The sequence below is a fragment of the Acomys russatus genome, chromosome 2 (genome assembly GCF_903995435.1).
Source record: "Acomys russatus chromosome 2, mAcoRus1.1, whole genome shotgun sequence".
In the NCBI taxonomy this organism is placed as follows: Eukaryota; Metazoa; Chordata; class Mammalia; order Rodentia; family Muridae; genus Acomys; species Acomys russatus.
In genome coordinates, this window is record NC_067138.1 from 31,121,643 (window position 1) to 31,149,403 (window position 27,761).

Here is a 27,761-nt window from a genome sequence, read left to right on the forward strand (position 1 = left end):
TCGCTTGTGTGGTACCTGAGCGGTCGGCGGGAGCAGCGCTGTCCCTGGAGCTGGTGAGTAGCTGCGGGGGTCCTGGGTCCCATCAGGTCCCGGGAACTGGTCGGGTGATCTGCTCCGGCCTCCCCGGTGCGCCCCGCCGGGCCCCCAGCCGCACCCAGCCGTCCTTGGCGCGTCCCCGGCGGCGTCAGGACGGCCGGGTAGGGACCGACCGGAGGCGACAACGGTTAGCGGCCAAGGCTCTGCACTTGGAGGGGGCAGGGAGGAACGGGGCTTGCATCGGGGTGTGTGCACAAGGAACAGTCCCTGGAGTTCTGGTGACTCAGCTCTCCTTTGAGGATTTCCTTGTAATACCGGGCGGAGGCAGGCGATGGACGTGGAAAGTTTCCAGTTTCAGAAGTGCAGTTTATGGAGCCGTGCAGTGTGGGATCGGCTGTTGTATTTGTCCTACCTTCAGACATATAGCGGGGTTTTTTTTTTTGTTGTTGTTGTTGTTGTTCTTGTTTTTTCCATTAGGTAAATTACTTAGAAAGTGTAGGGTTTGAAATTCTTAACATGCACGCGTTATACTGAGAACAACTGCTTAGGAACGCAAGTTACATTGAAAGTAGCTGCTGGCCTGGTAAATTGTCTTGATTATTAAATGTAAAGGTGAAATGCTAAACAGATTTGTGCTGTCATTTTTCTTGATTTAAGGCTGAGGACAAACTGAAAACGTGCCTTTCCAGTCTATTAACAACTTAGTTCCTTAAATTAAGTCTTACGTGGTACGTAAATACTGACCAGATGGTTTGTGCCGGGAAATGAGGAAGTGCGATGACTAAAAGGTTCGGTAAACAATTACTCCGTTATAGTCTAAGTTTCTTAACTTTGGAAGCGGATTTTGGCTGTGTGCTGGAACCATTAAAGAGGCTTTGAGTATCATGAACAAGAAGGAATTGATTGACAAATGCACTTTTAAATTAAGCAGTCCCTTAAAATGAATGTGACTCAATAATTACATACCCCCCCTCCCCCAATTTTTGTCAGATCTGGGGATTTTGTCTTAGGCAGTAGACATTAAGAGACTATAAAAGACACTCATACACTTTAAAATACTTACACATTTAGTAGTAGTTCTCGTCGTATTTATTAATTGCCAACTGATGCAACAATATCTGGAAATTTTAGTTTTTAAAGACGTAAGTAAACACACGGCTGAGAACTTAAGTATTTAAAAAGTATACGGTGTATCTCCCCTGTGTAGGCTCTGGTTGTGCCCATCAGCCAGCCATATTTCCCCTGTCAAGCCAGTTGTTTTAAGGATCTTGGGTATTCCCTCAGGTAATATCTCTGTGGACAGACATGTATGTTTCCCTCAGTTTAACCCCAGGGATGGCTTGTGTTTCTACTGCATGCTTCCACTTTTCCAGTTAGTGATAGTATTTTGGAGCTCTTTCAGTTTCCGTGTCTATATGAAACTTGGTTAAGTCTGGCTGTTTGCAGACAGCGTCACAGTGAATAAACTAGTATGTATGATTGTTGCCCTCTGCAATTACATGTCAACTAAGGACATGAAGTGGTCTTCCAGTGTCTAGATTTATAATTGTAGCAGGTACATAAATCGTACAAGTTGCTTCTGTTATACTCGACTTTCTTGAAGCTGTCACAGGCTTTGAACAAGTGTGTTGTCAGCTTTTTTTCATTTTTGCTAGTCTTTCTTTTTTCTCAATTTTGTGTTTGTGTGTGAGTATGTGCATGTAAGTAGTGGGGGACCCACAGAGACCAGAGGCATCAGACCCCCGTCTGTGGAGTTGGGAGTTACTGCTCAAATACGGGTGCTGGGAACTGAACCCGGAACTGAACTTGGATCCTGTGCGCCAGTAGTCGGTTCTCTTAACAGCTGAGCCATCTGTGCAGCCCATGTGTGTGCTAGTCTTGCTAGGTGAGAGGTAGAGCACTGTTCTTGGAGTACACGTCATACTGTTAGGTCATCGCCTCTGGGCTGTGCTTTTCTCTAGATCAGGCCATACACTCCTGCAGTTCCCTGGAAAAACAGAGTCATTCGGTAAGCAGCACATGTTCCTTGGAGCTCCTCACACATAGAGCTCCAGCAAACCCAGGCGCCTGGTGCCCAGCCTCGTCAACTCCAAATTATTACCTCTCTTGCCTCTTTTGCATCCCCTCCTAGCTTACATGGTTGGAATCCTCTCGCACCCTACTCGTAATCAAGAAGAAGCTGAAACTCCCTTTATATTTCAGAGCTGAAGGCTCTTGCCCCCTGAGAGACTCCTGCCATACCACAGTGGCTCTTCAAACAGCTCTTATGCAGAGTAACTCATTTTAGCTTCCTTTCTACAGACCCCGTAGCATCTTTTACTAATCCTATGACACATATAGCTGCAGTTCTCAGTGGCTAATCAGAATCCTCCACTTCTCAACTAGAATGTATGGCCCTGTCATTTAATTGTGAAGACTTCAATTCTATCTTTGTTCCAGCCTTTCATTGCCTTTGGTTTTTCTTGTACATGGGTCATCACAACACAATACGTATCCATATCTCAACTCTCAGTGGGTTCTGTCAGTACTGTTTGTTAATTTTTTATTTCCATGGTCAAATGTAGTATCTTTAATAACTCGAGTGGCTTAGGATTATAGTGAGGGAGTGTCCATTTTTGTTCCTTGTTTAAAGAGAATTTTCATTTAGGTTTATAAACATTAAGTAGAATAATCATTGCAGTTGATTTTTTTTTTTAATTGCCTACATTATTAGTTCCTACTGGTCATCTTTCCTACATATTTGTCTGCAGTTGGCCTCTACAAACGATGCATAGAAAATCTGGATACAAATAAAAGTGGAAAAAAACTGTACAGTACTCTTAGACTTTTCTAAAAGTTCTGCAGGACAAAGTGCTTCCTATTGACTGAAGAATTTTGTTTCTCCTGCTAAGTAGAAATATGTTGTATATCCACTGATTCTCAGGTTTGAAGAGTTTTGGTTAGGACAGTAGCATCTGAGACCTCACAGTGTATGTGATTAGATCCTTCAACTAAACCTAGACTCAACAGCTGGTCTTAGTGTGGCCCCTTCTCCTGTAGTTTTCTTCTCTGCAACTGGCTGAAAGAGCAAACTTATACATTTCTTATTACGCTCAGGAGCAGCAACAACGATAACAAGAACAAAACCCCTAGTTTTTCCAAAAATATTACTTCCCTTATTTGAGTTGTGTGTGGGCCAAAGGCCCAAGGAAGCAACATATTATTGCACTGAGGGTATGGAGGGACAGATAGAAAATCCCTATCAATCTAGAAGTTCCTTCATCAGACACTGATTTTTCCAAACTACATTTAAAATAACAAAACCCTAAGATGTGTACAGGAATAATAAGATTGCTCAGAACTGCAGTGCAGCAGTGAAATCCAGCATCACTCTGTTTGTCCCACCCGAAGTAACTGTCCTTTCTAGAAGGCACCAGGTCTGTAGATAACGTTTTTGTAGTCCTTTTTTGTTGTCTTTATGTTTTGAAGAGACGTTGGTATTATCTGAATCACTAGAAATAAGTCTTAAAAGAACCTCCTTTGGGAGTTTTTCTAAAGCCCATGATGCATTGGGTTCAGGGCTTTTCATGAGACATGCAGACTATTGAGGTTTCAACATGTCTGGTGTAGGCTTGCCTCTGGGTCTGACTGTTGATAGCATAGGCTCTTTCCAAGGAATAAGAGCAGCTGCTGTGATCCGGGAGGTTGCAGTCACACCCCACAGATGGCAAGGACTTTGGGTACTGGTTTGATTTTGGGAGCATTGGGTAATGTAGTATGCCAGCACTCCTGAATGGCAAAGCCTAGACACAGAATTCTGTGGTTTGGTCTGCACATGATGGCTTAATAGGAATTGTAAAGGATTAAAATAAGAACGCTTCACTGGTGGAACATTTTTAGAATTCTCATAATTCCCATTGGTCATTGTAAAATTCCAGTCAAGGGTAGTTTCATGGTTCTACAGAAAGAGCTAAATACTCACTTGGAATAAGATCAGAGACTTAGTGCAGGGCTTTCCCTCAGCCCCCTGACTGGGGGTGGAGGAAAGCTCAGCAACCACTTGTGGCAAAGGTAACAACTGTACTGTATCCTTTAGTCTGAACACCAGATTCAGTCTCAATTTACGAGATGCAGTACAGGTCACATAGGGTGTTTAGTGATTGACTTTGCTGTGGAAATAGCAACTAAATGACCCATTTCTACTTGAAAGGGATCCATTTGTTCTTCCAGTTGTGGTACAGAAGATAAATAAATGCCTATGATTTCATCTTCCTAGAATGATCAACACTGAGCTTGAGAGGTTTTGTTGCATTTCTAGAGTACTGTTTCTTCTATAAAACTAAAAACCTAGGGGATGCAGAGAGGAGCCATTCTTGATCCTGCAAAAGGAGGTCATTGAAGGCTCAGTTCTCTCCAAGGAGCCTCTCCTGGCTGTGTCCCTTCCTGCTCTTGTCAGCTGTGGGAGGGGTTTCATGCAGAGCTGGGAAGCTGGGGGTGGGGGGTGGGGGGGTGGGGAAGTGGGGATGGGCTGCTTGGGGATGGTGCATGGGTGGAAATGTAGGCAGCTAGGATTGCCGAGGGAAGAAGGGGTCACAGTAGCTGTCCTGTGCTGTCTTCTAGATTGTCGAGTTGATTCAGGCTACAAGTGACTTTATACTAAAGGAAAATTGTTAGAGCAGAAAGTGCCATGTGTGAGATCTGTAAACATCTGCAGTGGTTTGACTAGGTACGGCCCCCATCGACTCGTGTTTGAATGCTTGGCTCATAGAGAGGAGCACGGTGAGGAACTGTGGCCGTGTGGGAGGGAGGGGCCACTGTGGGGCAAGCTTTGAGGCCTCCTATGCTCAGGCTTCTTCCAGTGGAGCTAGCACACAGTCTCCTTCTGCCGCCTGTGGATCAAGAGTTAGAACTCTGAATGCCTTCTCCATCACCGTGTCTGCCTGTACACTGCCATGCTTCCTGCCATGATGAGAATGGACTAAACCTGTAAGCCAGCCCCAATGAAGTGTTTTCCTTTATAAGTGTTATTTTGGTTGTGGTGTCTCTTTACAGCAGTGAAACTGTGAACCCTAACTAAGAAATCATCTCATTTTTGTGTAGGCTAAAAAAGCCTGCTGGCTTTTATACCAAGGAGAAATAAGATGAGAAAGTTGAGGGGACAAGCAGGAGGGAGAGTGGCAAATCCTAGTCAGAAGTCAGCTGATTCTTAGAGGGGAGGGGTCAGGAAGAAGTGATAACCCTTGGCTTGAGCTGAGATCAAAGTTCAGAGGCTTGAAGGAAGAGTGGTATAAGCAAAGGTTGAGTATACTTTCTGTTCACCAACAAGAAAATTACTCAAGGGGGCTGGCAAGATGGCTTGGAGGTTAAGAGCACTGTCTGCTCTTCCAAAGGTTCTGAGTTCAATTCCCAGCAACCACATGGTGGCTCACAACTATCTATAATGAGATCTGGTGCCCTTTTCTGGTATGCAGGTGTACATGCAGGCAGAACACTGTCTACATAATAAATACATCTTTAAAAAATGTTTTTTTAAAAAAGAAAATGACTCACTGTTTACATGGAGAAATGAAGCAGGACACAACTGGAGTCAGTGGTTGGCTTAAAACACGAGAGCATCCTGTCATACATAATGCAGAGGGTATTTCTTTGCAGTGACAGGAAGAGCACAGGGATGGGAGAGAGTTTCTGATAACTATTTGTGAAGATCAGCTAGCCACTCCTGAGCTGCCTCATCCACTAAGTGCATCTCTTATGTCATTTGTAAGCTCTATAATAAACAGAACGAAAAGTAGTGTTTTGCTGAGGTTTGAGTAGTTCTGTCAAATCAAGCTGATATAGAACTCGTTAATCCCACTGGGGGAGTGTAAGAACAACCACAATTTTGAGCCAAATTTGAAGCAAGCTTTCACTGGCCAGAGTGATAGACATTGGCCAGGCTTATACTTGAGACTCACAGAGAATGGCTGTGAGTTACGTTATTCAGGTACTTATAAAGGCAAAGCCGACAAGACCACACACTTCCCACCTTCACCCAATGGGGCAGGCATAATCCTGATGTACTTCCTGCCCGTGTGGGATCAAGCACATCCTGTCCAGTTGGGGCAACCAACCTTGTTTACAGAAGTGAAACCAGGAATTCTAGGAAGTTATCTGTCCTTGGGCAAGTGGGGCTTATAGGTTAAAGGTACTTTTATTTTCTAGATTGTAAGGTAACTATCTCATATGCAGTGTGGGCCTTGTGACTCAGTGTGGTTGCAACACACAGGTTGAGACCCCTATAGGCCTTTGACCTTTGATCTGTTGTCTGCATGAGCCAAGGTATAACCTTTCTTTCTGACCTCTCCAAGTTCAGTAATTTGACAGAAGTACTCAAACCCCAGCAAAACACCACTTGTCCTTCCAGTTTATCATAGGTGGTATTATAGTATGGTGGGTTGAGCATATTTCCTGTGGTAAGCATGAGAGCAGTGGTTCTCAGCTTGTGGGTCATTACCCATTTGGGGATTGAACAACTCTTTTAGAGTGGTCATATAAGACCTTTGAATTACAGATGTTTATGTTATGATACATAACAGTAGTAAAATTATAGTTAAGAATTAGCAATGAAAGTAATTTTAGGCTTAGGAGTCATTACAACATGAGGAACTGTATTAAAGGGTCATAGCGTTAGGAGGGATGAGACACTCCAAAAACAAAGGCGTGGTGCTGTAATGCTAAAAGCATCCACTCAGTAGACAACAGTTATATGCACATATAAGCTCACATCTTGAAGTCCATAAATACAGGCAAAGGACAAATAGCAGCATAATAGACTTATTATCAGAGCTCTGATAGTGGAGAGGCCATTCGAATGGAGCATTAGCAGGACTGCGAGGACTTGAGCAGTACTGTAGACCAGGTGACGTAGACAATAGCAGCACATTCCAGTTCACTGAAGGTATTTGTCTCAACTCTGTACAGCGTACTCATGAGAAAAGTCAGTTATTGGGTCACCATGTTGTAACAATTTTTAAAATAGTGAAATATCAAGCATCTTTTTCACTGCCGTAAAAGTAGAAATAAAAATATACTCAAACACTTTCGTACAGAAAAAGAAGAAATCGAAGGGGAAACTAGAAAATATCGGTGACAAAAAAAAATACAGTGTCTTTAAACTTAAGGAGCAGTTTCAGGCAGTTGTAAACTGTTGAGCATTGGTGCTAGGAACTGAACTTAGATCCTCCGCAAAAGTGGTGTGGGCTCTTACAGTTGTCGCTCTGTCCCCCAGGTCTATGTCTGTGCGTACAAGTGCCAACGCTATACTTAAAATGTGTTAAAAGGCAAGGACTGGGGAGAGTAACCAGATTCTAAAACTAAACTAAGCAGATATAGAATAACCATAAGAATTTTGAAAATGGATGGCGTGGAGTGGATTCATACTCAAAACTTAATGCAAAGGTGCAGCAGTCAAAACTGGGGCTGATAAAATATAAACCAGCGGAGTAGAAGCCAGCAGTGATGATATATATATAACTGTCAGTTGACTTTCAACTGGCCTGCCAGAGACACTGTTTTTTAAAAAAAGAATTCAATTCTTTTCAGAATCTTCTCTTTTCAAAAAATAGTTCTAGAGCCGGCAACTTGATGTAGAGGTAGAAAGAATTAAATTGCAACACTGCTTCAACTGTGTACAGGAAGCATTCAAACTAGATCAAAGATCCAAATATAATAGCTAAATCTGTAAACTTCTTTCTTTTCTTTTCTTTTTTTTTTTTTTTTTTTTGGTTTTTTTTGAGACAGGGTCTCTCTGTGTAGCCTTGGCTGCCCTGGACTTGCTTTGTAGACCAGGCTGGCCTCAAACTCAGAGCGATCCACCTGCCTCTGCCTCCCGAGTGCTGGGATTAAAGGCATGTGCCACCACTCACGGCTATCTGTAAAATTCTTAGATGAATGTTTTAATGACCATGGATTAGTTTCTTTATGTTGTACTTAATGTACAAATAGCCAGGGGAAACACATTTGACTTTATCAGAACAAAAACCTTTGGTGCTACAAAGGGCACTCAATCTGAAAGACAGTCTAAAGGAGGAGACTGTCATCACACCACAGTGGTTGTCGTGTTTCATAGGCATCAGAGCTGGGTAGGATGTCGGTTGCCTTCCTCCTTTGGAAGCTTGCATGGTGTGTTCTGGTACCATAAAAGCTAAGCCTCGGGTAGGAGGCGCTTGGGTCAGTTCCAGCTCAGAGGTCTCTGGGCCCTGTTTGTGAAATGCATGGTGCCTTCAGTAGTAGTGACATGCCTTCCCATCTCTAGGGCAGTAGCAATAGCGGGTATGTTTTGCCAGTCTCTTAGACAGCCCTGATTAATAACTCAAAAGGGTGCTTGTCATTACTGTTATTGGGGTTTTTGTTTAGATTAGTAGCCACTATAGGACTTGGAGAGTGCACAACAGAAATGGATTGCCTGCTGGTAGTTTTGTTTCAGACTTTGTGAGGTACTCCTTAGAATGAGATTTTACTCTTCCGCGTCACATTTTGGAATTTACTACAAATCCATATGAGAGGGTGTCTGGGTGAACTGCTTCTGAGAGAGCTTGATGGTATCGCTTGTTTTCTGCTCGGTATGGCTGGGCTAAGCTGCTTGAGTCTTCTCCCTGTGATGCACAACGGTGGAGAAGCAGCTTCTGAGGGAGCCCGGTTGGAGAGGGGCTGAGAGCCCTTGCTGAGCACCCAGCGTCCTCCTCCTGTGCCAGCGCAGCATCTAAAAGGCTCATCTCTGTTTTTGGAGAACAGGAAATTAGGAATAGATTTGGAAGTGGAAGGTTGATAGAGCTGGCTCAGTAATTTGTCAACCTTTTAACAATTAGGACACATTCTGTTTTAGTTGGCTAAGTGGAAGTTTCAGGCATTTGTCTCAGAATAGCTAAACAGTGTTTAAAATATGTCTGTAATATTTCAGGGAATTTTATTTTAAATTGTTGCAAAAAACAATTCATGGTAGTTTAAAAGAACTGAACGGTATAGAAATGTTAAATGAAAGCTGATGAATCTCTTCTTGCATCTATTTCCTCAAGGTTAGACCTTTGCTAAAAACAGGTGGCATGTGTTTGTTTTTCCATTGTACATATGAGTAGTTTTCCAGGGCTGTTTTACATGTTGATGCTGGATATGATTTGTTCTTCGCTCTGCTTAAAAGGTAATGTGTCTGTTATAGCCCAATAGTGTCTTGTGCAAGGCCGTTTCCTGACCCTGGTCTTGAGCTGAGGGGCACTGTGCCCACTCTGCAGAGGCCACATGCTTCTCTTCTTCGATTTTCACAACTTGTGAAAGGAAAGGAGTTTCTCTTGAATATAGTTTTGTAGCTATGGAAACAGGAAGCTTGGTAACTACTATTAATTGTCTGTTAACTATGATATGCCTTAAATAGTCTTGGGTTTTTTTGGTTTTGAACTATTGTATTAAACAGTTGTATGTGTTTATATGTATATTGTTGGCTGTGTATACTGTGTAATAGATTTCTATGACATTTGAAGGTATACTTTTTTTTCTTTCTTTAGAAAACACCTGCAAAAATGTCTCTTTATCCATCTCTTGAAGATTTGAAGGTAGACAAAGTAATTCAGGTATGTTTGCTTTTCATTTTAAAAATATTTCATAACATTTTCATTTGTGAAACGAAACGGGAAGCATTCATTTGTTTGTGTATTCTTAAGTCCATTTAGGTTTATTGTAGACGAAAACATTAAAAAAAGAATGGAAGGTCTTTTCTGTTTCTCTGTCTCTATTTGCCCTGGCATAGTATTTCTCTTTTAATCAAAAAGGGAGTGAGTGAGTGAGTGTGTGTGTGTGTGTGTTGTGTTGTGTCTATGTGTACCATAGACATGTGAGTACAGACTTCTGTGAGACCAGAAGGGTTCTCCTTGGACCTGGGGTTAGAGGTGGTTGTGAGCTGCCAGACTCCAGTGTTGGGAGCTGACCTTGGATCTGCTTCAAGACCACTGTGCTTCATCTTAACCTCTGAGCCACCTCTCCCTCCAAATAGTATTTCTTTTCTATTTATTTTTAATTTTAATTTTATGTGCATTGGTGTTTGCCTGCATATATGTCTGTGAGAGGGTGTCAGATCTCCTGGAAATAGTAATGGACAGGTGTGCGCTGCCTTGTGGATGCTGGGAATTGAACCTAGGTCCTCTGGAAGAGCAGCTGGTGCTCTTAATCACTAAACCATCTCTCCAGCCCCAGATAATATTTATTTAAAATTTGTTTTACGATATTCAAAGACAGCTTAGTTTTCTTAGTACCTAAGTTGGAGTATATAATATGCACGTCAGCCCTTTAGATAGTCGTAGTTTTGTGTAAAGTTGGTGCCTTTTCTTTAGTGTCTTTAGGTATGGTGAGTCTTAGAACAAATATGCCTCCTCTCAGGATAAAGTTTATAGAAACAGTGAGGTGAGTGCTGCTTTTAGAGCAGGAGGGCAAGCTCAAGGGTGTGTGGAGAGCTCTGTGGAGGCGTTCCAGTGCCATGGAGCTTCCTACCTGCAGTAAGTGGTAACTTTGCAGACTGGTGACTGAGCTTAAGGCAACAATGTAGAGTTGGGATTAATACTTGCTTTGTGGAAATATGTGGTGCTCTTTTTGAATGCTGACACGCAGAGTATATAACGAACCCATCTGTTTTCAGTTCGCTTTCCACCTGATCTCCAGATCTAGGAATATCTTTTAGCCATGATTCATTCTCTTAATTTCACAAGAAAAGCTAAACGTTTTTGAAAATTTTAAATAAAATATATTTCCTCTCATTCTACTAACATTATTTCACAATGTTGATGCATTTATAGAGTTTTTTATACATACATTTATGTTATTCCACATATATACAATAAACTACCTATAGCAAGAAAAACTATGACACAATCAGGAATTATATAAATGTTACATTCTTAGTGTTTTGGCTATTTGTATTTGACAGCCTTGAAGAAAACATCTTTCCTATCTTGGTGTGTCTAAAATTCTGAATTAAATCAGTCTCCATCACATCTTGTCATTATCAACTTAAACTCTTAGTTCCTCATGATTATGCCTGTGTCTTCATTGTGGCAAATATGAAGATGCTGCTTAAACTGCGTAGAATCTCAGAACTCATGTCTCCATGACCTTACTCCATGGTGAGAGGAAAATGAACAAAGCAGAAATGGCCTCGGAGGTGTGGCTATGGGAAAATTGCTCCTTGGACAGTTAGTTTTTCCAGCATCAGTCCAGGAAGAATATTAAAATGTGGCTTTCAACATCTGAAATGCACACTTGAGCTGCTGGGGAGGGATTCTTCTAAGCTGTGAGCAGCAAGCTCAGTCTACATTTTAAATGTTTGCCATGTCTTTCTATCGTGTTCAGTTTCCCACTCCTGTGGTAATTTCCACAAAGTTTATCTGAATAAGTGCTTTTTCATAAAGCTTTTATCTGAAATGCTCATCCTAAAAACGATATTATTTCAGTACACTAAGGATTTGTTTCTAAAGATTTATTTATTAGAACTCTGCCTGCATGTGTGCCTGCATGACAGAAGATCTCATTATAGATTGTTCTGAGCCACCATGTGGTTGCTGGGAATTGAACTCAGGACCTTTGGAAGAAGAGCCAGTTCTTAACCTCTGAGCCATCTCTCCAGTCCCACACTAAGGATTTATACACAGATTAGAAAGGATGACCTTTGTCCTTGTTTCTCATACTGATTGTTTATGGAATTGAACTTAATTAACCACAGTTGGCTTTCAGTAAGTGAGTTCTCTCACTTTGGGAACAGAAAGCTGATGATGTTGACAAATGTTTCCTTGTAAAAAGGCCTCGCTTATGTCAGCTGACCTCTATAAGGGAAGCCGATTCCCCATGGAGGACCTTGAGTATTCAGAGCAGAGACCTAGCTGCTAGGAGATGGAATGGGGGAGGGTAAAGTGGCAAACAGCTCTTCTGTTCCTACTAGATTTAAAACATTCCTCATCCAGCCACTCAGGCTAGCTGTTCTCCCTCATCTCCTCGGGTGGATGACATGTGTGGTTTTCATCTTGCCATGCTCTGGCAAAAAGTTACAGAGGATTGTAACATTCCTTCTTGTTCTGGCCCTTTTCAGCCAACTGGCAGATCCCATTTTGTGACTTATTTTACAGTAGCCATTAGGCTGTGGCCTTTAGCACTACATAAGCAATCCTAGAACCTCTCTCAGTGCCAAACTCTTAACAGCCTGTGCTTGTCTGGTTTGCATAAAGTCATGCATTCAGTCCATCCCCAGCATTAAGTAAACTGAGCAGAGTGTCACCTGCTTCTAATGCCAGCACCTGGGAGGTGGAGGCAGGAGAATGATGATGGTAGTGTAATAGTCAGCTAAATGGCGAGTTTGAGGCCAGCCTGGACTACATTCGGCCCTGGCTCAAATACCAGTCAGTTGATGTATTTGCAGAAGCACTGTTAAACACAGACTATCAGATGTGTAAAGTGGTGTCATTCAGGGTTAAGGTACTCCTAAAATTTTAATTTGCAGATTTCCTTTTGGGAGGGCTGGAAATGATTGCTGAAGTGTTTAAAGTGAAACTGAGTAAAACTTCATTTGTTAATTTTGGCAAGTTCTAGATTTAATAGGTAAATAATATAAGAAAGATATGCAAGCATTTTTGGTATTTGCTAGAATTTTCTTTCTTTTCCAGGCTCAAAATGCCTTTTCTGCCAACCCTGCCAACCAGGGGCTCTTGATGGATGTTTCTGCTGCTCTCCCTTCAGATGGAAGTAGGTTTATATTTCCGCCTCTTTTCCTTTGGACAGAAATACATATGAAGCCTCTACCCCACCCCCCCCCCCGAAATTCAGAATCTAGGGTTTTGCTTTGACAGGTTATATGAAATTGTGATTAACGATCTAGTAGCAACAAGGAAAAATGGTTTGCTAAAGAACTGACTTGGATTTAATCAAGAAAATGATGTGTTTCAGGGCATTAATGGGAAAAACACTCTTCTGTGGGAGCTAGTTTTCCTGGCTGCCGCAGCTCTCGGCCATTCTGAACTGCCTCTTACCTTTGCCAGGGAGCTTGGGAAGTTTCCAAGTATCTCTGTTTGAGACTTTCCTCAAATCTAAGAGTTGTTCTTAGATTCCATAAACCATAATCTGTCCCTTCCCCTTTGAGTCCCAGGGCTCCAGGAGAGAGCCTCTTTGTAAGACATTACAAAGTAAACAGCAAACCCTTCCGTTTCTGTGGCCTTTCGCCTCCTGTGCTGCCGTCTCTAACATTATTCTTTGGATTGAATGTATTCTGAGGTCAAAGTAGATGATAGGAAAGGATTGTGGAAGTAGCTTAGCTGTTAGCTTAAAGGAAAACTGTTGTTAATGTTTAAAAACTGTCTGATTTCATTGAAGTATGGACGTCATTTGTAAAGTGGTAGGGACAGTGAACTGTTGAGAGGAACCAGCATATGCCATAGCTGCTTCGAGTGTGCTAAGCAGTTGCGATAGTAAACACTTGGGTGTTCTGAAGAATCTGTGTCATAATCCAGGAGCTGTAATGCATTAGGGGATGTTATGAAACACAAAGGGCAAGATTGTTTATTTGGAAAATTATCTTTACCTTTGAGTAGATATCCCTCTGTATCTTTTATTTCTAATTCTAAATGTTTATATTTACACTGTGAACACATACACTTTTTTTCTTTATTTTTCTTAGAGAAATGCAACACCCATCAGTGTTGGGTGACATTGTGTATAAAGAGTCTTCAGCAGGGGTCAAAAGTAAGCAGAGGATTTGCAGGGGTCTGCTGATGGCTAGACGGCCTTATTTTGTATCTCCTGGAGTATCTCGACTGTTGAAGTCCTGCTGTCTAGCCCTGGCTGGGCTCATGTATTGGCAGTCCTGCCTCTGCCTTCCAAGTGGAGCTCTGGGTTTATAGTCATGTGCCAACATGGCCAGCATTAGACCATTTTAAATGAGGGACTTGAACACCGGCAGACTGTGATCTGTGGTGGGTCCTGAAACTAGTGCCTTATGGCCACAAAAGGATGACTGGGTTAGACAGCTCAGGCTGTTTCAGGTGGATTTATGTTTTAGGACATTAAAATTTTTTGGATATTTCTCATTCTAATTGTGTCAAAGATGGGGAGATGTTATTTCCATTTTTATGGCGTGTTTAAGTACATCTAAATCTTTGTATATTAAATGTTTGTTTTATTTTTTATAAAATACAGTTAGGTCAATAGTAAGTTATTATTTTGAATATTTTGCTAATGCCTTTTTCTTCATTTGTTTATATTAGATCTCTACCCTAAACTGTACCCAGAGCTCTCTCAGTATATGGGACTGACTTTAAATGAAGAAGAAATATGTGCAAATATGCCCATGGTCTCTGGAGTACCAGCCCAAGGGGTATGTATAGTCTAAGTTTGAATTCTATAAAATGTGCTTTATACATAGGTGTAAACGCTCACTTGTGGCGAATTCACATATTTATAACTTTAGTGTTGACTTCTCATGTTTTAGATTTCTTTCTAGATACATTTCTGAACATTGTCATCTACTGTCTTCTATATTTGTCCTTCCCTAAGACTTGTCATTGAGCCTCTGCCATGTTTCCAAGTTGGTTTTCTCCTTTCTTGCTATATAACTGCATTGACTTTTATACTTCCAACATAGACTAGTACAGTCATTTCTTACATATCTCATAGCAATTCTTATTTCAAACAGTATTTCATCGCTGATGGATTAGTCATCTGAAGTATATGTCTGCCAAATTATTTTGCTCACAATCTTAATATTCCTCTTATAATTAGAATCCAAGTTGACTGAGATTCTAGGCTAAACTATAACATATAGCTCTAGCTGTAATTATAGTTATGAACTTCAAAATTGAATCTACTTCTGTCCTTCTGCTAGTGTTTAATACAGTACCTAGCATTTATTTATTGAAAATTTAATATTATTGAAAACCTACTTGTATTAGTCAAGATCCAGTTGAGAAAACAGTATTTCAATTCAGGTAATATAAGAAATTAGATAAATGGTCAGAGATTTCCAAAGGAAAAAGTAGACCTCAAATAGAACTGCAGAAAGCCAGCCGCTGTCCTCGGATGGAGCGGAGGGGTTGCTGTAGCCTACACATGCTTAGGGATGGGGCCTGCTGCCGCTTAGACCTAGGGAGGGGTTTTGGGAGCTGTGGCTCCTGTGGGCTTAGGCAAGTTGTAAGAGGTGGTTACAGTGGTTACAGTGTTTGCTGCTCTTTCAGAGGATCTGACTTCTTCTGACCCCCTTGTTGCATCAATAGGCGTGACAAATACTCAGATACACATATAGGCACATTATATACAAATAAAATCTTTTAAAAAGTTTTTAAAGTGAAAAATGCAAAATCAACCAATGCTAAAGTAAAAGGAGATATGGAGAAACAGAAAGGTTAATTGCTATATTTATAGAAAACGTGTCTAAAAGAAAAAAAGCCAGTTATATCTCTTATTTTAGTAACGGTTTCTGACCTCCTTTGCCCAAGTCTGCATTCTTTGTTCCCTTTAACGTCACCAGCACACCAGTGTCCCCTCCCCAATTTGTACATATGTTGCCTCAAGGTAATCCAAAGCTTCTTTTACAAGTATCTACGTTTATAAGACTTTGGTGTGCTCACTTCTTACTCTATCATTTCATTTTACTTAGTTTATTCTGGGGATTTCTGTTAACTCTTCCACTTAGTGAATATTTCATTTCACATATCATATATTTTATGTTTTTGTGTTTTGTTTAGTTCCCTCCCTCAGCTTTATTAAAATTCTATATATTGAAGGAATACAACATAGTATGCACCAATTCGTGTAAGTTGTGAAATATTTGCACAGTCAAGCCACTGAACATATCCATCCCCTCCAGGAGTTACAGCTTCTTCTGTATGTGGTTGCAACACTAGCACGGTTCAGTTACACAGCATCAGTAGCCATGGTTACTGCGCTGTTCCTAACACCTCCAGACAACTTTATCATTGGAAGTTTGTATACTTTTCCGATCTTCCCTTTCCTCCTCTGCTTATTACTGGCCCCTAACAACTTCCTCCTCTGCCTACCCCTCACCCCCAACAAGAGCCCTTCTGGTTTCCACTGCTAAGACTAGATAGAGCTTACATATCAACATCTCACTGTACTATTTTTCTTTGTCTCGGACATATTTCCTGTAGTATTATGTCTTTCAGTGTCATTCATATTGTCCAAATGGTAATGATTTTATGGCTTGTAATATGCCATTGTGTATTTACAGAAACATTTTCTTTATTCATCCATCTGTTGACAGACTCTTGTTTCTATGCTTTGGCCACTATGAATCATGCTGCAGTGAACATGGGAATGCAGCTGTCACTGGGATACAGAGATTTTATCTCCCTTTTGATATATGCCCAGAAAGGGAGATACTTTGATTGCATGGCAAATGTATATTTCATTTTATGAGGCTCCTCCATACTGTTTCCATAATAGTTATTATTATTATTATTATTTTATTTTATTTTATTTTTGAGATAGAGGGTTTCTCTGTGTAGCCTTAGATGTCCTGGACTCAGGCTGGCCTCAAAGATCCGCCTGCTTCTGCCTCCCAAGGGAATAAAGGCATGTGCCACCACGCCCGGCCATAATAGTTATTCTTTTTTTTATTTTTTAATTTTTTTATTTTTTATTTATTTATTTTTTAACTTTTTTTTTTAATTAATTTATTCTTGTTACATCTCAATGTTTATCCCATCCCTTGTATCCTCCCATTCCTCCCCTCCCCCCATTTTCCCATTATTCCCCTCCCCTATGACTGTTCCTGAGGGGGATTACGTCCCCCTGTATATTCTCATAGGGTATCAAGTCTCTTCTTGTACTTGCTGTCCTTCCTCTGAGTGCCACCAGGTCTCCCCCTCCAGGGGACATGGTCAAATGTGAGGCACCAGAGTACGTGAGAAAGTCGTATCACACTCTCCACTCAACTGTGGAGAATATTCTAACCATTGGCTAGATCTGGGAAGGGGTTTAAAGTTTACCTCCTGTATTGTCCTTGGCTGGTGCCTTAGTTTCTAAGAACATTGCATGCTTGACAGTACACAAGAGTTTACCAGCACTGCTACTGCTGTCTTTGTGATAGATGCAGTAACAGGTGAGATGCTGATGTCAGTCTTCTGGCTGTGTGTCTCCTAATGATAAATGATCGTCTCACATACCCGTTTATCATCTTTGATAAAATGTATGTAGGTATTTTGCCCATTTTTAAAATCGAGTTACTGGCTTTTTTGCTGTTGAGTTCTGAGTTCTTTATACATTTGGATACTTGCCCCTTAAAACATAGTGTAAATAACTTCTGTTTTGTGGGCTACTCTCAGGTTGGTGAATGCTTCTTTTGCTGGGAACTTTTTGGTCTGTTTGTTTTTTTGTTTGTTTGTTTGTTCATTTTGAGGCAGAGTTTGAGGCTGGCCTCAACAAAGATCGTGCTGTGTAGACCATGCTGGCCTGAACTTTAACAAGATCTAGCTCCCTCTGCTAGGACGAAAGGGGTGCACTATCCAGCCCCACCCCAGCTGGGAAGAGTCTTAAGTTTGATGTAGTCCTACTTAACATATTTCTTCTAATGCTTCTGGTGTGAAAGTTTAAATAAAAACTTACTGTCAAAATCATTATCAAGGGGATTTGTCTTGTGGTTTCTCCTAGCTTTAGTGTTCAGCAGATCTTAACAGTTAAGGCTTTCGAGTCCATTCGGAGCTGGCTTGTCCCTGGATAAGATCATCCCCAGTTCCACTGCCCTGCTCTTGCCTCCAGTTTTTTCTGATCTCATTGGACATACGTGGAAACTTTGTCAAGAGTGGTTTAGTGCAAATATTTTTATGTTGTCTCTTTATTTCATTCTTGATTTAAGACCTTGTTCATATTGATTTTTAAATTGGTAATTTTATTATTATACTACAGAAAATCTTTGAAAGATGCATGTTGCAAAAGTCCAGTGTGATGTCTAAGTCCTAGGAATTATGTTTGAAATAAAGGCGAACCCCAGTGCAGTTGGTGACATAGATGGGAATATTTTCTGAGAAATGATTCCTGCATTGCTTTCAGTGTTGAACCAACTTCATGTAGTGTATGTACATAGTCTGAGGTCCTGTGACCTCATTGGGCAATGCAGCCTTGAGATTGCTGTCCACTCACATGGTTTCTGGTTGAAGCAGTCCGGCAGTAGGTGATGATTCATACACAGGCGTAACAAGCCTAGAGCATGTCACTGAGTCTTATCTACCCGAGGATAATGTGGGAGTAGGTTACCAGAGGAATGAGGAAGTAAATCCTGTGTCATTGTAGAAACCAGAATTCACCTGAGGGGACTTATTTATGGAGTGATAAGAATTATAACTGGTTGGTAATTACTCTAGTTGCTTACTGTAGATTACTTTCAAAAAAGTGTTTCTAAATGTTGAGAAATTGTGTCTTTTTTTCCAGCAACTGGTAGCAAGACCATCCAGTGTGAACTACATGGTAGCACCTGTGACAGGCAATGATGCTGGGATTCGGAGAGCAGAAATTAAGCAAGGGATTCGTGAAGTCATTTTGTGTAAGGATCAAGATGGAAAAATTGGCCTTAGACTTAAGTCAATAGATAATGTAAGTACTTATATTTTTAAATTTATTTAAATAGTCATAGAGTATTAATGTCATCATTAGAAGTGAAAATAGTTTGGCTAGCTGTAACAACACATCTACAATGGGGAGTATTGCAAATCTAAAATTTTTACTCGGAGACACCCTGTTTTGAAGATGTGCTGGGACTTGCAAACATCACGAGCTTTTCTTTTGATACTCTTTATTGAAATGAAGAAGACGTCACTGGGTTTACATAACTAGATACCAGAGTATGTGTGATTAAATTCTTGGCTTGACATAGGGAGGCATATGGGAAGGAAAGGGAATATTGACCAGTGAGAATTATTTCTTAGATGGTTTTGCAAGATTGTTGTTTCTGTTCATAAAATTTGAACTCAATAGGACATTTGTAATTCAGGCAGTGACTCAATTTCCTTGCTACACTAAGGACATGAAACCAGGTTTCTCAGATACATTTAAAATGTTAGGGGCATGGTGAGTCTTTACCTCAACTTGGGATTTTCTTTTCTTTGTCATTCTTCTCTTCCTCCTCCTCTTCTTCTTCCCCTTCCTCCTCCCCCTCCCTCCTCCTCCCCCTCCTCCTCTTCTTTATCCTCATCATACTGGATTCTGTGTCAGTCTTATGGCTCCTTAGTTCAGTGAGTCCAATTTTCCACATTACAAAATAAGTGTGGCTTACTGTCGAGCTGAATGAGGCTGATGCTGGCAGGAAATGCCAACATCGCTTTTCTGCCCAAAAGGCTGAGGGCAGGTTGTGTGTAACCCTCAACACATGTTCAAGATACCCTGACTTCCCGGGAAGTGTGAGTGCAGTACACTGTAGCGCAGATGATCTAGGCCTTAGGCACCATTCTAGTTTGTCTGTTTGGTCAATGTTCATACCACCTCATGGCAGAAATCATGACTGGCCCACCGCAGTCTGTAGGAAAGGTCTAACCGTATAGGTGTGTCTACCTGTTCCTAGCCTTTCTCCTGTGTTTGCTTGGTTTAGCATCTGACTGGATTTACATGAGTATAAATGTCCTGTTAGTGGTTAGAGGTACTTTCTGAATTTTATAATAGATTATTTATAATTGTTATGTTTAACATGCATTTTAGCCTGTTTAAACCCAGTTTGATTATTTTAAGAGATGAATAAAGTGGTCTTTGAGCTAAAAAAAAAAAAAAAAATGGAATTATTACCCAAACTATCATTTAGTTTGTTTTTAAATTTTATTTATGTGTTGAGAGTTGTCCTGCATGTGCGTACATGCACCACATCCATCCCTGGTATCCTCAGAGGTCAGACAGTGATGCCAGATCCTGGGAGCTGGTTACACAAGGCTATGAGCCACCATGTCAGTGCTGGGAGCTGAGCCCCAGTCTTTTGTAGCAGGGCTGCTCACTGCGGAGCCATTTACCCAGGCCTCAGACTGGTTTTCTAAAGCAGTAAAATAACTCTGCAAACACTCAGTGTTCAGTGTGAGCAGGGCCTTCAGTGCAGAGGTCAGCATTTGGTAAAGTTGCTGTTTCTGTCACCTGACTCCAAAGGGGGGCGGGTGCTTGAGGTTGGTCAGGCAGGTTCCCACTGAGATCTTACTTATTTTTTTCCCATTTGGTTTTTGGATGTTACTGCTTCAATACATTTTTGTTTCTTTTTAAGGAGTAACTTGACACACCATACACTACTAGCAGTGGCCAGCCTGTTTTTGTTTTTGTTTTGGTATAGCAGTGACAAATGATGAAATATTTTCTTCTTATCTAGGGCATATTTGTTCAGCTAGTCCAGGCTAATTCCCCAGCCTCCCTGGTTGGGCTGAGATTTGGGGACCAGGTACTCCAGATCAATGGTGAAAACTGTGCGGGCTGGAGCTCTGACAAGGCTCACAAGGTGCTCAAGCAGGCGTTTGGAGAGAAGATTACTATGACCATTCGTGACAGGTGAGCTGCTACCCAACAGTGAGGTTGAAATTCAAGCCTATACCACTGTTTTTGTGGTTGTGTAAATACGGTTTTCTACTTTTTTCCTTTTTAAGAAAATGTTGTTAGTCTTGCAGTGTGTGCTACAGATTTTTTCTCATTTCTCATTCCCACATTTTATGGGAATCTGTCCTCTAAGCGAGGGTTTTCTGTCTGTCTCTGGAAGGCTGTACATGTTACAGAGGTAACTGATGTAGTAAGGCAGGCTCACTGCAGCCAGGCTTAAGTGTCCAGCGCCAGAGCCTCTTGTCATGAGGACTGAAATGGTCTCAATAGTTCCTAAGAACTCAGTTTTGAAACTAAATCTTGTCTCTGGGGTGGTTGTGCAATTAAGTAAAAGAGGATGAGTCATTCTGTATGGTGGGTAGTCTAATTTTAACTGGATACTTTGTACAAAAAAATGATGTGCCTTTATTTCCCAGATCCCAAAATGTTAAGAGTAAACCTGGGGAAGTGGGATTTCTTAAAATAAAAATGACATTGACTAAAAATGTTTATTAAATTTCTAATTATAATCAAAAATTAAAAATGCAAAAGTCTATAAAATTTTTTTAATATGTAAGTAGAATTTTATAACATTGGACCAGGTCTGTTAAGATGTCTCTGGTTAAGAGTACACACTGGCTGTATGCGGTGGCGCATGCCTGTAATCCCAGCACTTGGGAGGCAGAGGCAGGCAGATTAAAGTGAGTCCAGGACATCCAGGGCTACATAGAGAAACCTTGTCTTGAAAAAATAAAAACAAAACAAAAAAAGAGTATACACTGTTCTTCCAGAGGACCCAAGTTTGGTTCTCACACTCAAGTAGGGCAGGTCACGACTGCCGGTAATTCCAGTTCCAGGGGCTCTAACACCGTTTTTCTTTATAGGCCCCTGCACTCACATGCACAGACCCACCCATGTCACTTAAAAAAAAAAAAAAGAGAGATCTCGTTGCAAATAAAAAGATATCACATGTTGAAATTAATCAGACCCAAAGACTATAGGTATCAGTGAATCCCTGTACTGTTAGGGAAACTATATGGGACAGAAGCTGTGGAGCATCACACTGGATTTTATATTTTCACTATAGAATATAGTTTTTGACAGTTAAGCACCACTATAAGCAAATTCATGAGTTAGAACCAGAAAAAGAAATGAGTTTATATTCTTTTATAACTCACGTTCACTACCTGCATTCAGTCCTTTCTCATGCCCTAATATTTTCCTTTGTTCAGTTTTACATTATGTCACCTGGTACCTTTGTTTATATAAATACACTATTGGCTGGATTCTGAGTATAAAGAACATGCTTATTTCCTAAGATTTTGTGACTTTGAATAATACTGTATATATTAGTCCATCCATTTTTCTTGCAAATTTTATGAATTCATTTTTCTTAAGAGCTGAATAGTATACACACACACACACACACACACACACACACACACTTATACCAAATTTTCATTATCCATTCTTCTCTTGATAAGGATATCCAGGCTAAATCCAATTAGTTGCTAAAGTGAGTAAAACAGTACTGAGTATAGGTGCAGAAGTGTCTCTGCAGTAGAGTATGGAGTTCTCTGGGTGTAGTGTATGCCCAGGAGTGAAGTAGTGAGGTCATGTGATAATTCTTCTAACTTTTTGAGAACCTTCTACACTTATTTCCACAATGGCTGTAGTAATTTGCACCCCTGCTTTTTGATAATAGCCATTCTGACGAGCAGGGTAGTATCTTGTAGAAGTTTTAATTTGCATTTCCTTAATGGCTAGTAATTTTGAACTTCTTGTGGGGTGGGGGTTCAAGACAGGGTTTTTTTGTATACCCCTGACTGACTGTCCTGTCACTGTGTGGACCAGACCTGTGTTAAACTCAGATCAGCCTGTCTCTGCCTCCCAAGTGCTGGGATTAAAGGGATGTTGCCTAGTTGAACATTTAAAAATAGTTACTGGACATTTTAAATTGTTTTGAAAAAAATGTTTATTAAGTTCATTTGCCCATTTGTTGATTAGTATTTAATTTCTGCAGTTCTCTGTAAATTCTGGATGCTAGCTGCTTGTCTGAAGTGTGGCTGGTTAAGACGTCCTCCATGCTCTGGGCTGTGTGCACTGCAGATTGTTGCCCCTGGTGTACAGAAACCCTGTTTTCATGTAGTCCCATCTGCTGACACGTGGGGTTAGTTCCTCTGCTGTTGGTGGCTCTAGTCAGTTATTGTTGACTCCACTATCTTGAAGGTGTCCCTGTGCTTTCTTCTAGAAGTTGGAACATTTTAGGTTTTTACATTAGAATTCTTGTCCATTTTTATTTTATTTTTTTCACAAAGTGAGTCTAATTTCAATCATCTGCAAGTAGAAATCCAGTTTTGCCAGCACTATTTATTGAATAGGTTTTTTCCCCATTTGCCTCCATTGCCAAAAATTACCTGGGCACAGCTTTGCCATCTTACTTATGGGCCCTGTGTTCTGTTCCATTGCTGTTTCCCCAGGACTGGAGCTGTGGAATGACCTGCGGTTGAGTATAGCCCCAGCAGTGTACCCATTACTCTTTAGCACCGCTTTGGCAGCTTCTGGTCTTTGAAGGTTCCAACTGAATTCTTGGTTTATTTTTCTAAGCATGTGAAATCCAATATCATTTTTGATAGTTATTGCATTAAGTCTATAAATTGATATTTATTATAGCCATTTTATTATTTTAGTATTTTCTATTAAATTTTATTTATTTTATTTAATGTATCTATTTGCACATTAATTCTGCCAATCCACTTGCCTGGACTTTCCATTTCAACTGTCTTCTGTGACTTCCTTTTTCAGTATCTTAAAGTTTGCATTGGGAGAGGTCTTGTACTATATAGATTGTTTTTTTTTTTTTTTTTTTTTACTTCTTTGGCTACATATATATTTTTTATTTAAATATTTTTATTGATTAAATAAAAAGTTGTAAAAGTAAGGACTTTCTATGCCCACCCTTGCTCTGAATAATGCCACAGAGACCTTTATATTTATTAAAAAGCTTCAGGCACTCTAGCTGGGCAGATACTCAGCTATTCTGACCTGACAACTCTGACCTGGCCTGTGTCCTGCCACGTGGCCCATTACCTGTTATCTTAGTCTAGCCTGGCTGCTCCTTCACCGCCCCTGTCCTGGTGGTGACTCTTCTTCCTCTTCTTAAATAATGTTAAAAGTTATTTTGAGTGAAATTACTTTTTAAAGAGAGTTGGACCAATAGGAGGGCACAGCTGCAGACTTTTCATAATGTAAACAAACCAAGTAGCCTTATAATCTTACAGTAACAGGATTTCAGAGTTGTGGAAAGTGAGCAAGTGTTAAGTGGCGCGGCAGCTCCTGAGGCTGACATCTCGTTGCCTTTTCAACCGTAGCATGTACCTTACTTTTCAGTCAGGCTTGAGGATCCTCCCTCTCCCTGCTTCTCTGGTGTTTCTTTTGAATTAGGGCCAAGCTTTGCCTATGATCCCAGCACTTGGGGAGATCAGGCTACACACAAAGAAGCCCTGTCTCATAAACCAGCAGAGCCAGGACGGTGGTTCAGGGGCTGAGGCCACAGCCAGGCCTGACAACCTGGGTTGGTTCCCAGGGCTCACGTGGTGAAGAGAACTGACTCTAGCAACTTACACTATGTGCATGTGCACACATAAGTAAATGAAACAAAAGAAAATCTATAGAAATTTTAAATTGCGATGTGAAAAATACAGTCAAGTTTTAAAATTTTAGTGCCTTAAGATCAGCTGGCTCCCAGAAGTGCTGAAGGCATTGAGCGATTTACTTCTAAGCCATCTCATGGTTAATGCAAAGGATGGTGGGCTGAAGGAAGAAGTGTATGATAACGCTAGGAAGCACTCCGTTTTGTCTTATCATATTAAACAGAAGGATGTCTTGGTAGCGGGCCAGTCGAATCATCAGACTAACAAAGGCTACTAAGGTGTCCGTGTGGTTCAGTGTCAAAGCATAATAAAGTAACGGACACACTCAGCATGCACTGTAACTAAATGTTCCAGGGGGCAGAGTTGGTGGGATGTCTTGTCTGTTGATGTTTGTGTCTAACCCAATCCTTACGCTTACAGGCCCTTTGAGCGGACAGTCACTATGCATAAGGACAGCAGTGGGCATGTTGGCTTCATCTTTAAAAGTGGGAAAATCACATCCATTGTGAAAGATAGTTCTGCTGCCAGAAATGGCCTTCTCACTGACCATCACATCTGTGAGATCAACGGGCAGAATGTCATTGGCTTGAAGGTAAGCCACTCACTGGAGCCTGGTTTTGGTGCCGTTTTATTTTAGAAAACATGATTTAGGTGGTATGGCTTTTGTGATGACCCCCAGATACTGAAACTTGGGTGGAAGGTAAGTGTAGGAGCCAGGACTCTGGCTCTAGCTAGCTATGGTCTTGGCCGTCACAGAAATAACTCAAGGGTGGTATTTGGAATTGTCTCCCCATACCAAGGTGGCTAAATACTGATTCCTGGCATTCCTTAAGCTACATTTTGGTGGAGACATGGGCAGGGAAATTTTTAGACATTCCGAACAGATGAATGTGCAACTTCTTTCAGTCCAGAAATACAGAAAAGGGATAAAGTCTTGGTATATATTAATACTTTGCTTTTACAGATTTTGACCAAGACTTTAGTTTATAAATTCCAGAATAGTTAATTGTGTGGGTCAAGCTTTTTTCAAATAAGGAAAGGACTTTGTTCAGTACCTTCACCTTCCTTACTAGCTTAAGAAAATTATGTCTGTACGACTAAAATTAAAACTCAGACATACTAGGTAGGGATTGGGACTCCAGAGATACCAGCAAGACAACAGCAAAGTATAGTGTTTTTCTCACCTAACAAGTTGTATGTGTATTAAAAATGTGTATGAAATGAAATCCTGTTGTTTCATTAGGATGCTCAGATTGCAGATATACTCTCAACAGCTGGGACCGTAGTTACCATCACAATCATGCCAGCTTTTATCTTCGAACACATTATTAAACGGTAAGTGGCATGCTCTCTGTGACCTGACATAAGTGGGAATAGAACTTTGGCTGGCAGTTCTGCTCTTTCGAAGTCTACCCACAGTGGTTCATGGAGGGAATTTCTTGCTGTGAGGTACCAAGAGTGGCTGTTGCTATTGTTTCCAGTGTCTGGAAGTAGAGAGGTGCATGGTGCTTGCTGTCTGTCCTTGGGAACTGAGGAGTGTGAAGTCGTGTTTCCTGGAGTTAACAAGGCTCAGCAAGGGGTGATTCTATCCACAGATTTTCAACTCCTATCTTCTCTGATAGCTTTTACCATGCTATCTTGGAAACCTTTCTTTCAGAACCCTGATACAGCACATGAAAGATAATGGATATAAACATAACCTTTGTATTGAAAATTTTCTGTATTTTTGGGGAGAATGCAGCTAGCTACGCTCAGAGGGGGAAAATGCTGTGAAGACTTGGTTTTTCTTTTTAACTATTGGTAGGTCCTTCTCTCTCTCTCTCTCTCTCTCTCTCTCTCTCTCTCTCTCTCTCTCTCTCTCTCTCTCTCTTTATTGTTGTTTTTTGAGACAGGGTTTCTCTGTGTAGCTCTGGCTGTCCTGGACTCACTTGTAGACCAGGCTGGCCTCGAACTCAACAGAGATCTGCGGTTAAAGGCTTGGTAGCCTTACACCCCTTTTTTCTCCTGTCTCATCACACTCTTGCTGTTTCATGTTAAAGGACTTTCACATTTGCTAGCATGTCTATCCTTGATGCAAATATCTATTCTTCCCAGACAGTTTCTGACAACTTAGTTATCAGTTCCTTACATCTGAGTTCATTTAAAGACCTTTCGTTCTCCCTCAAACTCATGGATGACCACAGGTGCTAAACTGGGATGGGCTATTAACATAGGAAATTTTGAAAATAGGCATCAGTTATATGAGTGGCTCTCTTGTAGGATGGCACCAAGCATCATGAAAAGCCTGATGGATCACACCATTCCTGAGGTTTAACCACCTTGTACAGTGCATCACAGCTGAATGTTTCCAGTTTTCCTCTTTGGCAACTTCTCTGTTTCGCACACAAAGCTTTCCTGGAGCCAGGGTTTGAACATGCTGCATGGAGACCTTTCTATCTTCCACCATGGCTGGGAACCTCACTACCTGACGTCTTCTTCAGATTTTACCATAGGTGTAGCCTTATCCTGGTTTACAGATGTGAGACTTCACTGGGAACCTGATGCTTTATAAGCCATTGTGGCCAGGATGACCATGTAGGCTTAGCTGTGTCTGAGAACTGGTCGGCTTTCTCCTAGACAAAACACAGTGCGAGCCATATGCTTCAGCTCTGTGGCATACCTGGATTTTAGGACATCAGTGCAGTACTTTTAGGATGATTGCCTTTGATGGCCATTTTTTCCCCTGTGTGTGAGTATGTAAAATCTCAATTAATCAACACTGATTTCATTCCACAAAAGCATTATACAGTGTGTGTAGGTTGCAAGAGACTCATGATTGTCACTACTAGATTTTAACTACCTTCAAGTAATACGCTTCAACTGTCGCCTTAACTACAGTAAGCATCTAGAATAAAAGCCAAAATAGAATTATTGCTGCCTTCTGAAACCTGAGATATTAGCTCTCTTTTAAGCTGGCCTGTGCTAGCCCTGAGCAGCTTCTTGGAAAGCAGTGCTGCCTAGTTGTATCAAGGTTTTCTAGTCACTGCATAAAGGAAACGCCTAAGAGTTGCTGCATCGCTTTCTGAAAACAAATTGCTATATATTTCATGTAAACATTGTTATAGAACAAACTTAGGAGCCTCCTTTTCACTTGTAGATGAAGTGGGTAATGTTTAATTTGGCATTTGAATCCTAGTATTATGTAACTTAGCTACCTTGGGTGATTTTCGGATGTTTCCTTAATGTCATTTTAATTTGTTCCACTTTCTGACTCCGCCCTATAAACAAAACCGGCAATGACACTTCATCCTGATTTGTTTTCTTATGACTATCCTATAACTTTATCTGGTATTATCCTATTAAATGTATAAAAATGTTAAATTTGGGTGTTTGTTATTTCTTCAGTACTTTCACTGGGAGGTTTACATCCAGGGTCTCTAAGCTAAGACAGGGCGTGGAAATAACTTGCTGAGAGCTCTAGATGGCCAGGCGTGCGGCCCCTGTGCACTTGGTGTGGGTGCTGGAGATCCTGGTGAGGCTGCTGCATCTCTAGAAGCTAGAGAA

The 27,761-nt window shown here is 40.9% G+C and overlaps 1 protein-coding gene across 1 annotated transcript; it reads left to right on the plus strand.

Annotated features, from left to right (window-relative positions):
• Sdcbp (syndecan binding protein) lies at window positions 1-27,578 on the plus strand. Its single transcript, XM_051159932.1, has 9 exons — window positions 1-53; window positions 9,552-9,617; window positions 12,690-12,768; window positions 14,283-14,392; window positions 18,460-18,621; window positions 20,366-20,541; window positions 24,639-24,810; window positions 25,462-25,553; window positions 26,478-27,578. Exons 2-9 carry the CDS (start codon window positions 9,567-9,569, stop codon window positions 26,530-26,532), a joined length of 897 nt encoding a protein of 298 aa, XP_051015889.1. The 5' UTR covers window positions 1-53; window positions 9,552-9,566; the 3' UTR covers window positions 26,533-27,578.
• The last annotated feature ends 183 nt before the right edge of the window (window positions 27,579-27,761 follow it).

Coding starts and splice junctions, on each gene's coding strand:
- Sdcbp (XM_051159932.1), top strand. CDS start 9,567: ATGTCTCTTTATCCATCTCTTGAAGATTTGAAGGTAGACAAAGTAATT. Junction 20,542..24,638: donor ACTATGACCATTCGTGACAG/GTGAGCTGCTAC, acceptor TTACGCTTACAG/GCCCTTTGAGCGGACAGTCA. Junction 24,811..25,461: donor AGAATGTCATTGGCTTGAAG/GTAAGCCACTCA, acceptor TTGTTTCATTAG/GATGCTCAGATTGCAGATAT.